Source organism: Phoenix dactylifera, chromosome 4, assembly GCF_051530095.1.
Source record: "Phoenix dactylifera cultivar Ajwa chromosome 4, Ajwa_hap1_PhDact_Kaust_v1.1, whole genome shotgun sequence".
NCBI classification, from domain to species: domain Eukaryota; kingdom Viridiplantae; phylum Streptophyta; class Magnoliopsida; order Arecales; family Arecaceae; genus Phoenix; species Phoenix dactylifera.
Genome location: NC_143193.1, coordinates 41,345,095 through 41,361,435, shown reverse-complemented (window position 1 = coordinate 41,361,435; position 16,341 = coordinate 41,345,095). Strand labels below are relative to the sequence as shown.

General features: G+C 46.8%; 1 protein-coding gene across 1 annotated transcript; it reads right to left on the bottom strand.

Moving 5' to 3' along the window:
• Positions 1–9,644: 9,644 nt before the first annotated feature.
• LOC149767790 (uncharacterized) lies at positions 9,645–9,960 on the bottom strand. Its single transcript, XM_089930386.1, has one exon. The coding sequence runs from the start codon at positions 9,888–9,890 to the stop codon at positions 9,645–9,647; it is 246 nt and encodes an 81-aa protein (XP_089786512.1). The 5' UTR covers positions 9,891–9,960.
• Between the last annotated feature and the right edge of the window lie 6,381 nt (positions 9,961–16,341).

Below are 16,341 nucleotides of genomic sequence, written 5' to 3'. Positions count from 1 at the left end.
AGGACATTGTATAGGTCTTCGACCCATTGTCCTTTGGATTTGTCGAGCCTGGTTTTGAGACCCTGCAAAATAGTACGATTTGTTACCTCGGTTTCTCCGTTCGTCTGAGGATGCGCGACCGAGGTGAAGCGGTGGTCAATGCCAAGCTCGGAGCAGAACTCTCTGAAATGGATGTTGTCGAACTGGCGACCGTTGTCAGAGATAAGGATGCGGGGGAGCCCAAATCTGCAAATGATGGATTTCCAAACGAAATCCCGCATCTTCTGCTCGGTGATCCGGGCGAGGGGCTCAGCTTCCACCCACTTAGTGAAGTAGTCGATGGAGACGACCAGGAACTTCCTTTGCCCGGTGGCCAGAGGAAATGGCCCAAGGATGTCAATTCCCCACTGGGCAAAAGGCCAAGGGGAGCTGATAGAAGTCAAAGGAGCCGAGGGCCGGCGCTGAACATTGGCGTTCCTTTGGCACCGGTCGCATCTTTGGACGAAATCCATAGCATCCTTCTGGAGTGTCGGCCAATAATATCCTTGGCGCAGAATTTTATGGGCCAAGGCTCGTCCTCCCAGATGGTTTCCACAAATTCCTTCGTGGACTTCGCGCAGGGCATAATTAGCTTCCGTTGGGCGAAGGCATCTGAGAAAGGGAGAGGTGAAGGATTTCCGATAGAGCTTTTCCTCGTATAGTATGTATCGGGTGGCGAGGCGCTTGATTCGGTGAGCCTCTCGTACATCAGCAGGGAGGGTTTCGTCTTGCAGATAGCTGATGAGTTCATCCATCCAGCTTGGCTCGAGCTCGGTGCAGAGGGTCTGCTCGGGCTCGTCTGTGCTGGGCTTTTGGAGATATTCCAGGACTGCCTCTTTGGGAAGCTCGCTCATGCGAGAGGACGCCAGCTTTGATAGCTGGTCGGCCCTGAGATTCTCCGACCTGGCAATATGTTGAATGTGGAAAGAGTCCAAGGTCGAGGCGAGATCCCGTACCTTCTGGAGATACTTCTGCATGGTCGGGTCTCTAGCTTCGAAGTCGCCCACAATTTGGTTGACGACGAGCTGAGAATCACTGAAGGCCTTCAAGTCCTTCACTCCTAGCTCTTTGGCTAGCTTAAGCCCGGCGACGAGCGCTTCATACTCCGCCATATTATTGGAAGCAGAAAACTCGAGGCGCAGGGCCTGCTCGGCGACCACCCCCTCCGGGCTGGTGAGAATAAATCCTGCTCCACTACCCCCCGAGTTTGAAGAGCCATCGATATGTAGAGTCCATGTCAAACTTGGGGTCTATTCCAACGGTGGCTCAGGTTCAGGCTCGACCTCGTCTGGTATGGTGCACTCGGCTATAAAGTCTGCGAGTGCTTGTGCTTTGATCGCCGGTCTGGGCCGGTACTCAATGTCGAATTCCCCAAGCTCAATGGCCCATTTAGTGATCCGACCCGCACGATCTGATCTCTGCAGGATCTGCTTGATCGGCTGGTCAGTCAGCACAGCTACTGTGTGAGCTTGGAAGTAGGGTCGGAGCCTCCGAGCTGAGATGACCAAAGTGTAGGCGGTCTTCTCAAGCTTGGAGTATCGGGTCTCAGCATCCCTTAAGACCCGGCTGGTGTAGTACACCGGTTTCTGAAGTTTCCCCTCCTCTCGGACCAGGACCGAGCTTACTGCTACAGGGGAGACAGCTAAATACAAGTAGAGGAGCTCACCCTGTTGAGGCTTCGTGAGTAGGGGAGGGGAAGCCAGCAAGTGCTTGAGCTCTTCAAAAGATTGCTGGCACTCGTCCGACCACAAAAAGTTCTTCGGCTTCTTGAGGGCTGCAAAGAATGGAAGGCAGCGCTCGGCTGAGCGGGAGATAAACCTCCCGAGGGCTGCCACTCGGCCCGTGAGCCGCTGTACCTCCTTGACCGTCCTGGGAGGCGTCATCCTTTGGAGGGCTCGGATCTTCTCTGGATTGGCCTCGATTCCTCGTTGTGTAATGATGAAGCCGAGGAATTTGCCGGAGGCGACCCCGAATGCACATTTAGCTGGGTTGAGCTTCATCTGGTACTTTCGGAGTGTGGAGAATGCTTCATTGAGGTCGGCTATGTGGTCTTGCGCCGCCTTGCTTTTCACCAGCATATCATCCACGTAGACCTCCATGTTTCGGCCTATTTGGTCTTTGAAGATCCGGCTGACCAGCCTTTGATAAGTCGCCCCGGCATTTTTTAGACCGAATGGCATCACTTTGTAGCAGTAGGTTCCCCCGTCGGTGATGAAGGCTGTTTTTTCCTCGTCTTCTGGCGCCATGCGGATCTGGTTATATCCGGAAAAGGCGTCCATGAATGCCAGCAGCTCGTGACCCGAGGTGGAGTCCACGAGCTGGTCAATGCTGGGAAGTGGAAAGCTGTCCTTCGGGCAGGCTTTATTCAGGTCGGTGTAGTCCACGCACATACGCCACTTTCCGCTAGCTTTTTTGACGAGGACTACATTGGCGAGCCATTCCGGGTAGGATATCTCCCGGATGAAACCGGCTTCAAGGAGCTTGCCGACCTCCTCGGCTGCTGCTCGTTGTCGTTCAGGGGCGGCGCCTCGCTTCTTTTGCCGCACGGGCTTGCAGGTCGGCTTCACCTGAAGCCGGTGGACCATGACCTCCGGGTCTATCCCCGGCATATCTACAGGCGACCAGGCGAAGACATCCATATTGTCCCGTAGGAAGTCGACGAGGCGACTCCTCTCGTTTTCGCCAAGGCCAGAGCCGATCTGCACGGTTAGCTCGGGAAAGTTCTCTCGTAAGGGAACTTGAATTAACAACTCACCAGGCTCTACCCGCTCTTTCTGGGGGTTGACCCGTGCCTCCATAACTTCAGTTGAGGGCTGGTCAGTCGTTGGGGCGGGCACCTCGGCTGGTCGTCTTGCCTCGTGGGTCGCTAGGTAGCATCGCCTTGCCACCATTTGGTCCCCTCGGACTTCACCGACTCCCTGGCTGGTGGGGAATCGCATCAGCAGGTGGTGAGTTGAGACCGCTGCTCGGAGGGCGTTGAGTCCTGGCCTTCCAAGGATGGCGTTGTAAACCGAGGGCAGGCGTATCACAAGGAAGCTCATACCCACGGTACTTTCACGAGGGGCGAGCCCGGCTGTGACCAGAAGGTCGATCTCGCCCTCTACTGGGACTGAATCCCCAGTGAATCCAACTAGCGGAGCATTCATCCTCCGTAGCTGTTCTTTTGTCATCCCCATTTTACAATAAGCATCAAAATACAAAACATTCGCCGAGCTTCCATTATCAACCAGGATGCGTTTTACATCAAATTTATTTATGATCATGGAGATGACCATGGCATCATCATGGGGAGTTTCGACTCCCTCTAGATCGTCATCTGAGAAGGAGATGGCTTCAGAGGTGCGCGGGCGCTTCGAGGAGGCTCCTTCCCCTGAGGCTTCCCCAGCCGAGGTCCCTCCTCGGATAGTGTTGATGACGCCGGCGATGGGCCTGTTGGCATTAGAACCTTCAGGCTGTGCTGCTCCTTCGGCTGGCTTCTTTCCTTCACGCCGGCCTTGTACAAACCGATCGAGCACCCCTCGGCGAATGAGTGCTTCGATCTCATTTCGGAGCTGATAACAATCCTCGGTATCATGGCCGTGATCCCGGTGAAAACGGCAATACTTCCGGAGATCACGCCGGATTCTGGTGTCTGGCTTTGGAGGGGGGAGCCGGATGCAATCCCGACTCTCAATCTCCATGAGGATTTCAGCCCGAGGAGCATTGAGGGGAGTATACTCTTCATACCTCCCTTCAGGTGCACGGGCCTGCAGTGGGAACCTCGGGCGGAGTGACCTCTGCTGCGGCGGTCCTCTCAACCGGGGTGGACTTTTCGGGCGGGGCGGATTCTTAGCTCGTCGTGGAGACGGGCTTCTGGGTCGGCTGCGTTCCTCACGGCGCCTCTTCTTGGGGTTCTGCTCGGTCCCGCCCCGCCTGACGGCCACGGCTTCCTCAGCCTTGGCATATTTCCGGGCTCGAGCGAACATTTCTGTAAGGTCCGCTGGGAAATTCTTCTCAATCGAGAAGAGGAATCTGTAGGACCGGGCTCCAGTCTTCAGCGCCGACATGGCGATTGACTGGTCAAGCTCCCGGACTTCTCATGTTGCGGCGGTGAACCGGTCCAAGTACTCCTTGAAGGATTCTCCCTCCTTTTGTTTGATGTCAAGGAGGGAGTCAGATGTCCGCCGCTGGGGCTGGCTGGCGGCAAAGTTGCCAGCAAATTGTCTGCTGAGCTGCTCAAAGGAAGAGACAGTACTCGGCTTCAGCCCGGTAAACCAAAGCCGGGCTGGTCCTCGGAGTGTCGCCGGGAAAGCCTTGCACATCATGGCTTCCGAGGCTCCTTGTAGGGCCATTAAGACCCGGTAACTCTCCAGGTGGTCAAAGGGATCTGCCTTGCCGTTGTAAGGCTCCACCTGGGGCATCTTGAACCGGAGGGGAACCGGTTCATCTTCAATCTTCTGGGAGAAGGACGACTTCGTATTGAACTCGAAGTCGCCGTTACGTCCCGATTTTCTCCCGTGGAGTGCCTGGATTTGGCGCTCCAGCTTTTCGACCTTCTTGTCGAGTTCATCATTCTGGAGGATCGCTACAGCGGTTCCTCCGGGTGCAGGTTGCCCTGGAACCGACTCAGCTTCTGAAGGCTGTGGCCAGCCTCCGTGATTTCTGACTGGGTGCTCTCTCCAGAGGGAGGCCTGGACTTGAAAGTCCTGACCTCGAAGAGGAAGCCCGCTTGTAGGGGGCTCCGGTTGAACTGGAGCCGGGGGAGGCGGTGCTGCTGGGATGCCCCTGGGTTGCAAACTTTGGACGGCGGTAGCCAACGCCTGCACTTGCTGCACCAGGGCATCAAATTGTTCCGGTTGAACTTGAGGTGCTGGCTCAACCGGGGGTGGTGAGTTCCGAACGGAACATTCTGGGCTTGGTGGAGGACGTCGAGAGGCGTTGGAAGCCCCTTTGCTTCTTAGCTTCATGGTAGCGAACTCGGGCCCTTCCTCTAGCGCCAACTGTTGCTGGAAATTGGACCCGGGGGCCGCCGCGAAGCCGGGGAAGGAGGAGCTCCGCTGCTGCAGGGGGCGGACGGCGGTGCGCCGGCCGGCTGCGTCCTCCGCCGCGGGGGGTGTGCGAGTCCGAAGAGGGGTGGGCGTCCAGTCCTGTCCTGTCCTGCAAAAAAGCCGGTGGCCGGGCTCCCCGGCGCCGGCCCTCCGAAGCCTAAGTCAGAGGGGGCAAGTATGTGGAGAGAGCAGGGAGGAGAGTATGTGGAGAAGACAGAGAGAGCTTCGGGTTTTTCCTCCCGTTTTGGTCCCCTCTCCCTTTTCCCTCCAGGTTTCCTTTTATAGGAGGATTTTTGTTACCTGGGAGGTGACAGGAGGTTTGTCCTGTTTTGTAATAATTGGGCACCATGTGGCCCATTAATGGCGTAATGGAGAATGGGACCGGATCAGACCGGAATCAGGGAGTTGTCACGGTCGATCGGACCTGTTGGAGTGGTTGAACCGCCGGCTGCGGTGGGCCTGGGGTCCGTAGATGGTAAGTGCATTTATTACCGAATGAACCGGCGGTCAGGGAGAGCCATACGTTCTGATGATTCAGTGATCCGGAGATCGTCTTGGGCCGTGTTCATTAAATGCCTGAGTGCATCGGAGACTTGAGGGAGTCTCATGCATTAATGGCAGGTCGTGCCGAACGCCTAAGGAGATCTTATGCCTTGATGGCTTGGAGATAGTGGCAGGTCGCAAGCCGTAGGAGTTGTCAAGTCCCTTGGACTTTAGGCGGAGGTTGAACATTTGGTTAAGGCATCGGCTCGGCGAGGGTGCCGAGCCGAGCTGATCGCCCAATGGGGCGCCCTGTGGCGGGGCTGCTTTGAGTATTCCTGGTCGGCGCCCTTTAGGCGAGCACCTTCTAGCAGAGCGCCTCGGCGCTGTCTTTGGTCGGCACTTTCTAACTGAGCAGCTTATTTTGGTTGGGCACCTCTTGGCGCGCACTCTGGTCGGCGCCTTCTAGTCGAGCGCCTTCCTGGTCGGCATCCTTTGGCCGAGCAGCTTTCTGGTCGGCGCTGTTTGGCCGAGCGCCTTTCCGGTCGGCGCTCTCTAGCCGAGCGCCTCCGTGGCGGTATGACTTGGGGTTTTTCCCCCAACAGATGGCAATAAACATCTTTCTGTTTTGTTTGTTTTTTCTATTTCCTTTTTTTGGTTTTTGTGAGCATGTGGTGGTGGTTATTACTTTCAGAACTTTTTAGTGGGTTGAACTTTGAGGGAGTATATCTCTGGAGAATGCTAGGCATAAGAGCTTGTTTTTTTTCACTGATCTGTTTGTGAGCATGGAGGGTTTTTAACAAGTTTAGAGCCTGCTTTAAATCATTGACCTCTTCTGGACTGAAACCATTCTTGTGTTCCTCAAGCTTAAATGCAAGCAGTCATCTCTATAGAGTCATCATGGTTTATTCCTGCCATATTGCCAACAGATTGCAGCTACTCTCATCAATTCAGAAAAAATAACTTTGGGTTTTTGTCATTAGAATTAGAGAAATTAGTCCTCACCTTGGTTGCTTAAGTTCCATTTGTCTCTGAATTAGCCTGCATGAGTTCTGTAATTTAAGGAGAAACTGCATGTTATGCAACTTGTATGTGTATCAAAATGGAATGGATTTCCTCTGAATAAGGTTCATTAAGAGATACTTTTATATGCCCGAAGACTAGATCTAATGATCCAATTTATTCCTTTTTTAAAGAAATGGTAGCTGTTATTTATTGGGACACTTACTATTACTGCAAAAAAAAAGGGATAGCTACTGCTGCTGCTAGTTGTGAGAATGGGGCTTCAATTTTGTTAGGTTTTGAGTGGCCCGAACAGAATGAAATGAGCTCCCCAGCCTCACACAAAGATGAGACGGGCTAACATTGACACTGTCATTACAGGAGAGAGTTGCCCTTGAAAAAAGTTATAGTAGTATTTCTTTCTTTTCTTTTCTTTCTCTTTTTTTTTTTTTTTTTGATAGAGAGAGTAGAATTCCTTTCCATGGCAGCTTCAATCAAAATGAGGGCTAAAGATGCCTGATCCTGAGTTTCTCTGCAAGAAGAATTAGACTAAAGAATCGATCTGATTTGTTATCTTTGCAAAGCTATAGTCACAATTTTCTAGTAAACACATAACTTTTAAATTGATCTGATTGGCAGTGGCATGCTCTCTTTATTAAGAGAGCAGGTCAAGGCATGGACATATCATCAGAGCGAGAGTCAGATGCCAATGGTAAAAAGTGTTCCACAAAATGGTGGATGCCCCACCTTTCACTTTCTTGCTTTCTTGGTGGCATTGGCCAAACAAAAGTGTCTTAGAAAGCTCAAGCATGCGCTGAGAAAGCAGAGAAGCTAGTACTGGAATTTCCTGTTTCCCCCTCTTCTGCCAGTGACAAGATACCTGGTTTCTTTCTGGTTGATACGTGTGGTGTAGTGTGATAACTGGTGCTGTCTGTCCTATGCCTTTCCCTGGAAGATCATTTTCTTGGTCTTGATCTAGTAATGTCTGAAGAACAACCAGGAACATTTGAAACAGGGTATGGGGACTGTGCTCACACATTTGTTTAATCCTTGTCATTTGATTGCCCATTGTGTTAGATAAGAAATGTGCTTGCTGGGATGAGGGTAGCATAAGTCACTTGCAATGATCAGCCTTTATTCCAAGCTTTCTAGCATCAAAAGATGTTTTGGTGAGTTTTCATGATAACCCCCCTGACAATCACTTCTATTTCTTCTTTTTATTTTTAGAACAAAATCACAGAAATTGAGACAAAAAATATATTTTATACAATTATTTATATTTCTATTTTTGAAAATTATTTTTATTATTTCTAGAAAAGGAAAGTAAAAAATGTTTATTTTTATGCTTTTTAAAAACTAGAAACTTGTATTTTTTGCCACCACCATTTCCGCTTTTGTTGTCATCATTGCATTTGTTGTCACCATCTTTCCGCCACCACTATCACCACTACCATTGCTGCAAATCGCTTTCACCATTATCATCGACGCCACCGTCACCACTGTCAAAATTGCTGCAGTTGCCACTTCTACCACCTTCGCCGTATATCAAATGCTAGCATGATCATTGCCACTACCTCTGTTACGCAACCATCACCATTATAGCTGCCACCGCTATATTGTCAATGCCCTACCACCACTATTACTTCCGCGAAACAGCCATTTGTTGCCACTGCATTGATAACACTCTCATTGCTACCATTGGCATCTCTATTATCTTCACCACCACTACCACTATTTTTGGCCATCATCATATTTATATTTTTAAAAATAATTAACTATATCAATGATATTGATATTTTAAATAAATAAATAAAATTTTATTTTTATCTTTGAAAATAAAAAAAGTGAAAGTGTTGTCCAATGGTATTTTAGTTTTTTATGAAGGTAGGTAATAGTCCTACCCACTTTCACTAGGAGCATCTGTTTACATACAGGTGTTTTCCTGTTTGTTTGACATGGGTAACTCTTCCAATGGTTCTATGAAAAGGATCGTTATTTCTGTGATCCCCATTTTAAAACCTAGAAGGAAGGGGGGAGAAGGATTAAGGAATGGTCCACATGAATAAAGAAGCATGAGTGCATAGAAAATGAACATGAATCATGTCTCTATCCTGTTGGTCAGATGATAATACTGGGGCACCCGTTAGAATCCAGATCATCATTCTTGTAAAGACATGGTTTTCTACTTTCTTATTGACCGATCCTCGTCTAAATAGGGCAATGCAGGGATTTTCATGAAGGCCAATGGATCCTAGTTTCAATATTCAAGAAGAATTCAAGAGATGACATCTAATGCATAATGTAAGATATACATACATAACTTCTGATATTCTGTTTTTTCAGGAAGAACTTCATGGTTGAAGCAAAGTTCTCAAAACCAAATGGCAAGATGTAGCCCATTCACCATTTTACTCTGCCACCTATTTATCAATGAGCTGTTCTATGCATACCCCTGGTTAGCTTCTGCTTAAAGGAGAGAGACCTATTTGGCTCAGAGCTCCAGTTATAAGTCAACATGGCACTACCTCTTTTTACTCAAAAGAATATTTAATTATGTAATATCCCTCTATCTTCCAAGAGAACTGTAGAAACTGCTGTTCCTCATTCCTTCACTTCATGGTGCATTGAGCTCTTCATGTAGATCTAAGTGAACCCAGATATACAGAAAGTTCAAAGAAAACAATGAACATGATTGCTTATGACATGCCTAAATTTCATAGCAAAAACTGGTTACGTTCAGGGAAAAAAAAAAAACCCCACTATAGCAGAGAGCTAAAATCATGCCAGCCTACTTGTCCCTGCAGGCACCTGATGAGAAACAAGCCAATGCTGGGGAAGTGCGAACTAGATAAGAGAAACACCAAACCAGGTGTATGAGATACACAACACCTAAAATCTATAAGAACATGAAGTACCATGCCCATTCTCACTATGTTAGCAAGGGAAAAGATAGCTTTCTCAGCCTCATGGCGAAGATCAAGTTATGCAAGGGGAAAGATAAATCAAGACAAAAAGTGCATAAGCACTTCAAATAAAAGCCCCCCAATATCATATAAAGCTTATTCAACAAAAGAAGCGTAAAGATGCATGGATGTGAAGCAAGGAATTTGCTTAAAATTAGCATTCAGCACCCACTGAAGAATTTGCTGCAAGGTTTTGCACTTCCAAAAGCTTCATTTGGCATTCTTCATGTTCTCGTTCACACTGGTTGATTCCCATGATAATATCAAGCATAGTGCCAGTCGTACCAGAAAAGACCAAGGGTGCTAAGGACTTCTTCCGCATCCCCACAGGGATGGCAATTAAAGCCCCAGCCACTGAGAAGAACCATGTACCAAGTGCACTGCAATCATCCAGAAACATAAATATTGATTATCCTGCTTCTATCGTTGACCTTAATACGCCTATTTTAGAAGAAAATCAGTGAAGAACATTTTTCTAGTTAACTTAGGATGCTTGCATTGTTTTGATGGAATGCTATTATCTAGTTATGGTCCGGGCAATCCAGTGTCCTGAGAGGGACAAGCTGGGGACAAACATAATCTTTGTTTTTTTTTTTTTTTTTTTTCGCAACAAAGTAGCTGCCTTTAGACTGTTGCACTTGTCAGCCTAAGCCTTAGCTAACCTCAACTATTTTGGTATTAAGGCTTAATTGAGTTGAGTTCAGCTCAGTAGGTAGTTATTGCTTGAGTTCAGTTCAGTAGGAAGTTATTACATTTACTATAGTGAGATTATGGTGTATTATGAATGCTTAACAATACTAAGGAGATTTTTGATTGGGCTATATTTGGAAGGGAATTTCATTATAATATCTTGGGAGATTTATTAGGCCAGGCTCAACCTATGAGGTCCATGACTAGTGTATCTTAATTGGGTAACCAGGAATATATAAATAGGGCTGGTGCAATGGAGGCATCTAGGAAATCGAACTCAATTTGAATTTGAAGGTCATTTCCCCTCAAAGGAAACCACAATTCCCTCCTTCTTCCTCTAAATTTCCCTTTACCTTGATTTAACCTTGCTACCAGTGTGATCTTCTCAGACCGATACAAATATATACCCCTAATATGATAAATATGAAACCATGACATATGGTCAGATTACTTAATAAAGTTCATCTTGCAAGAATCTCATTTGATCTATACCACTTCTTTTTATCTTTTAGGTTTTTGTTGTCATATCTATAATAGAAAGATTAATTTGTGCATGAAAATAATGTGCCTAGCATGTTCGATCTTCGTTACCGACGACAATGTTTAAATGCAAAACAATCATGTGAGTATACCAGGCTAGACAATACTATAAGATGCGAAGAAGTTATCCTTGATGCTACAATGTTTCTACCCTAATGACATAGTGAACTAGTATATTACATGTTCGTGAACTAGTATATTACATGTGCTATGCTCGTGATCTGGTCCCTTAAAACTTCTGGTTCTATAATTATCTTCATAGTAGTTTTTGTTCACAATCATGCCAGAGTCATCCAAGCTTTTTGGTTTGTTGGAATATCATGTTCTATGCTTCCATGCTGAATAGACATTAACTTGGCAGACAAATGCCTCTTCATGTGCATACCTCAAAGTCTACTGCTAAAAACTAAGCATGAAGTATATTGCACAGTTATACCGACTACCATTGCTTGCTTCTATCAAATACATGAAGAGGCATGCAAAAAGAAAGTTGCATGGATTATTTACACTTGCTGCTTAAAGTTCTCAAGAAAAGGCACCTTGAGCTTTCCTATTTAACTAATGCATGCAAAAAGAAAGCTGGTATAAGTATCTCTAATATTCCATGCAAGAGGATACAAAGGAATTTATAAATAAATTGGTAAGTATAGGATGGATGATTAGAAAGGCCATAATTATATCTAGCTTCCTTCAGCTTCACTCCAGAAAGTTGAGGATTTCGTGATTTCTTGATGGCATTAGCCAGGTGAATATTCAATATGGCAGCTATCAGCATGAGAATCCACATTCCTTCTCTTTATCATGGTTTCCTATCTCAATAAGTGATGTAAGGTTCAACTAAAAATGTTAAAATAAGGAGATTGCAGATGATGTCCACTGACAGCTTTTTGGTATTTTTGTAAGCTATAAATCAAGAAAATTTATGCAATAAAACTGACCAGAATGGATTGCCTCTGAAATTAATTTGCATTTTTGAAAATAAGAAGAATACTTTGGTCCTTAAAGAGAAATGTAGGCTACCACATTAGTAGAATGAGTTCTGTTGACAGATCCAATGAGATCACTAATACCTCTCTCATTCCAAAATACTCAAGCATTCCCCTACACTGTCATCATTAAGATTACCACATCTTAGATTATGTGTGTTCGCTCGCACACCTTATAATAATAATTCTATAGGGGTCTTTATGCACACCAAACAGCTCAATCACATGATATCTTCCATGCAAGTGTGAAGATGTGAAAAGATGTGATGGAAGTATGGGAAAAGTCTGAGGTATTGTGTGAATCCATGATATTCCCTGCAATCCAAATTTTTTAGGATACCACAAATTTACCTTTTTAGGTGGATTTCACTGTCCTAAAGGACTAGGAATTTAGGAAGCAACAGCTTATGCTAATTTTTCCCACCCCTCTCCACTTAAAAACTCCCACACACACAAAGATATTTCATGGATTCAGAGATATACATCTAAATATGTCATCCTTTTTTTTGATACAATGGCGACTCACACTGATCGTGCATGAGTACAGCCATTAAGATAAAAAAAAAAGAAGTTGACAGAGAGAGAAAGGAACAGACTCGTGATTCTTCCAAAGAAATCATCCTGAATGATGCGCAACATAGGAGGTATCCTAGTCAACAACACTATTTGCCTTCCGATAGACATGAGTGGTCAGGAAGAAACCACACCCTTTCGAGAGCATGTGTATATCTCAAAGCGGCAGTTGCCCTCGCCATAGCTGTGCTGGCCTTGAATCCACTCAATTACGATAGCCAAGTTCTCTTCAAAGTAAATGTTGTCTACACCCAAAATTAGCCTCGCATAGGTGATCCCCCCTTCAGCTCTCAGCTCTACTCCGATGACAATCACATCGAATATACGACGACCTCCAGCTGCGACGAGTCTGTAGTCATGATCTTTGATCATAAAGCCCACTCCTTCACTACCTCCACCCTCAGAAATACTACGCAAAGTTTACCTTAAGAAAGTTAGGAGGTGGGGGCTCTCAGGAGATAAAAGCAATCCTGGTCGCTGCAAAAGCTGAATGGGAGTCCTAGATATCTCTAGCCATCCCAGGTAAAATTATCGTAGTAGTGCTAGTGATCTCAGCAACATGAACTAATGCTCTATCCACCACTGTCCTCGGATGCACCATTCTGTCCTCAAAGATCCAAGCATTTTTTTCAAGCAAATACTAAGCCATTTAGGCATATTTGAAACCCCACTGCGCAGTGCAAGATCTCCGCAAGAACTCCTATGGTCTAAGAAGTCCTCTATCGATGACATAAATTGTTGCGTACTGGATGAAGCCATAGTACACCTCCAGATCTAGGCTGTCTATGGGCATCCAAAAAGAACATGACTGATAGACTCCTCCACGTCAGGACATCCCTCGCAAACTGAAGTGACTCTCACTCCCTTTCTGGCCAGCACACTCCTATTTGGCAAATATCCTCATGTCACCTTTCAGATGAACAAGGCAACATGGGGGTGGATACACATCCTCTAGATCCAACCTCCACCAATCTGTCGAGTCGTCCTCCCACTAACTAGATCATGTAGGTCTCGGGTGGTTATCTTTAACCTCTTAGTCACTCTCTAGACTCTCCTGTGGGGATCAGTAGTTCCAGAACTTTCTCGGCCAGCTGCTCCCCAAAGGCACTTCAAATAAGGCCCTCATTCCATCTTCTCTCCTCTAGTATGATCAGATCACAGACTCTGCATCCTGCTAGACACATCGGGTCGATTATGGTAGGCCACCAATCGAGTGGCTGCTCAATCAGCCATATGTTCTCTAGCACATCAATAGCCTGCCCATCCCCAATTACCCATTTGATCGAAGGAAGCACTGTCAAGGCGCGAGCATAGATCTCCCTCCAGATGAAAGAACTGTGCGCCTAGTGTAGAAGTCGGGTACAGGGGGCAGAGTCCCATACTTGGCCCTCATCAAAATGCACTACAACCTCTCAGGTTCTAGGAGGTACCTGGCTGCAAGAATCTCTCACCTCGCAATCAAGGAGTGAACGCCTGGCCCGCCGCTGCTAGTTGGTTGATAGATCACATTTCATGCCAACAAGTGAAATGCTACACCTTCCCTCTCACCTGCCCCAGATAAAACTTCGAAACATTTGGTCTAGAGTCCTCAACGATGCTAGAGGCACGATGGTGTTGGATAAGATAAATCAGGATTGAGCTGAGTACTGATTGAACAAAAATGACTTTACCCATCATAGATAGAGCGCTTGCCTGCCAATCCTCAAGCGTATGCCTGATGCTTTGCTCAATAGTGGAGCACACCCCTCTATGAAGGTGACGACCAGTGATAGAAATCCGAAGATATCTCATGGTGCCTTTGCTCACCCACTCCTAGAATCTCCTTAGAGGTGGCCTTCAACCGTGGCTTGATCCTCATGTTAAAGCAAATAATTGACTTGGCCATATTACTTGTTGCTCGAAAGTCATACAGTACTCCTCTAAGATCCTCCAAATCCCATGCGCAGACTACCTCATCGCTTGGGCCAGAAGTATGTAATCATCGACAAATAACAAATACGAGATATGAATAGAATCCAATATTAGCCTATAGGCCTCCACAATTTGAGTCTTAGAAGCATACCGAAGTACTCTAGGCAATGCGTTCGCATAGATGATGAAGAGTAGAGGCGAAAGCAGCCTTGCCACAGTCCGATGGAAGACTCGAAAAACTATATGGGAGTACTATTCACTAGAATGGCAAAGGAAGGAGTCCGAATGCCTCCCAAAATCTCTTTAATTCATATCTCATGAAAATCAAAACTCTCTAACAAGGGAGTCAAAAAGCTCCAACTTATTCTATCGTAGGCCTTTTCTATGTTAAGCTTGACACCCATCAGACTCTTCTGACCCGAAGCTCTCTGGAGGTTGAACATGAACTCGTGGGCTATAAGAACATGATGTTGTGTCCACCAACAAAGGCCCCCTACTCAAGATTGATGAGCCTGGGCAAGATGCCCTGCAACCTATTTACCAGGATCTTCGTAATGGCTTTATATAAGGTAGTGCATAGGCAAATCGGTTGGTAGTGGCTCGGCTCTGTGGCATCCTCTTTGAAATTAAAGTGACGAAGGTCCGCTTCCAGTCTCGAGGTATCATTGTAGTTGTGAAAAATTGTTGGATAATCGTGGTCATATCCTGCCTAATGATATACCAGTACCTCCTAAAGAAGACTAGAGAGAAACCATCCGGCCCTGGGGCCTTATCCTAGACTAGAGACTAGAGAGCCTCCTGGACTTCCATGGCCAAGATCAAGCTAACTAGAGCTGCATTTTCCTCCTCCAAGACCCTCATCGATGGTGCAGGCTCATTAGACAACCCTTTGCTGCCCGACTGATCCCTCCACTTGTATATGAAGAACTGCTTCAACACCCTCCTGATGGTATCAGAGTCATCTATCATTGCCCACTGCTATTTCTGATACTGCTGATTCTATTCCTCTGTCTCCAAATGATTGTTGACTAGTAGAAGAATCTGGTATTCCGTATCTTCCTCCAAAATTTACTGAGCTATGGGAATAAAGGGTCCGAACTTAGTCCCACATCGACTAGATAGCGGAAAGGTTTGTTCCTTAAATGGAAGGAAGGTACCCCTTTCTCTTCAGAGGCGCCCTCTGAGGAGGGACAAAGCTGTGAGAGAGAAATTATCGTGTATGAACCGCGCATAGTATTAAGCACGTGGGTGCTCCCCCAAAGTGGACAATACCAAAGCAGAGACGAGCTCTACCGACTGAGCTACGAAAGCCAGCGTGTATCTCTGACTGCAGAGGCACCTTTTGTGGGGAAAAATCGTGTGTCAGGAAGAGGCTATGAGACCCACTTCAAAGCGGACAATACCTCTGAGGAGAAGCAGTCACTTCCGCTGTCTGAGCCCGGTGGAGACTGAGCTCTGGGGTTCTGGGGATACCCTCCGACCTTATCAATGGTGCTTTCGTTGAGAGTCTTTGACCCCGGCACAGACCCCTCTGCTGGGGGGGCTATGTTGTGGGAATAAAAAGTCCGAACTTAGTCCCACATCGACTAGAAAGTGAAGAGGTATGTTCCTTAAATGGAGGGAGGCTATCCCTTTCTCTTCAGATGTACCCTCTGAGGAGGGACAAAGCTATGAGGAAAAAATTGTCGTGTACGAACCACACATAGTGTTAATCACGTGCGTGCTCCCCCAATGCGGACAATACCAAAGCAGGAACGAGCTCTACCGACTGAGCTACGAAAGCCAGCATGTATCTCTAACTGCAGACGCGCCTTTTGTGGAGTAAAACTATGCGTCGGGAAGAGACTATGAAACCTCCTTCAAAGCAGACAATACCTCTGAGGAGAAGCAGTTACTTCCGCTGTCTGAGCTCCGTAGGGACTGAGCTCTGGGGTTCGGGGGGATACCCTCCGATCTCATCATACTGTATTCTTGATTTCTGTCTCTATAGGATCTGTTGCTACCAGAGGAACGAGTGATGCATCGATAATTGCGCCTTGATCTCTCCCTATTCTTCTTTCGTCAGGCCCCTTCTACTCCTCTTAAGATTGGAAGTTGGCTATACAGGCTTCTGCCTCCACCCTTCTAAATATGTCCCCCACCTCTTTCTGT

What these genes read in the sequence shown, in the direction of transcription:
- LOC149767790 (XM_089930386.1), bottom strand. Translation starts at nt 9,890, where the DNA reads ATGTTTCTGGATGATTGCAGTGCACTTGGTACATGGTTCTTCTCAGTG.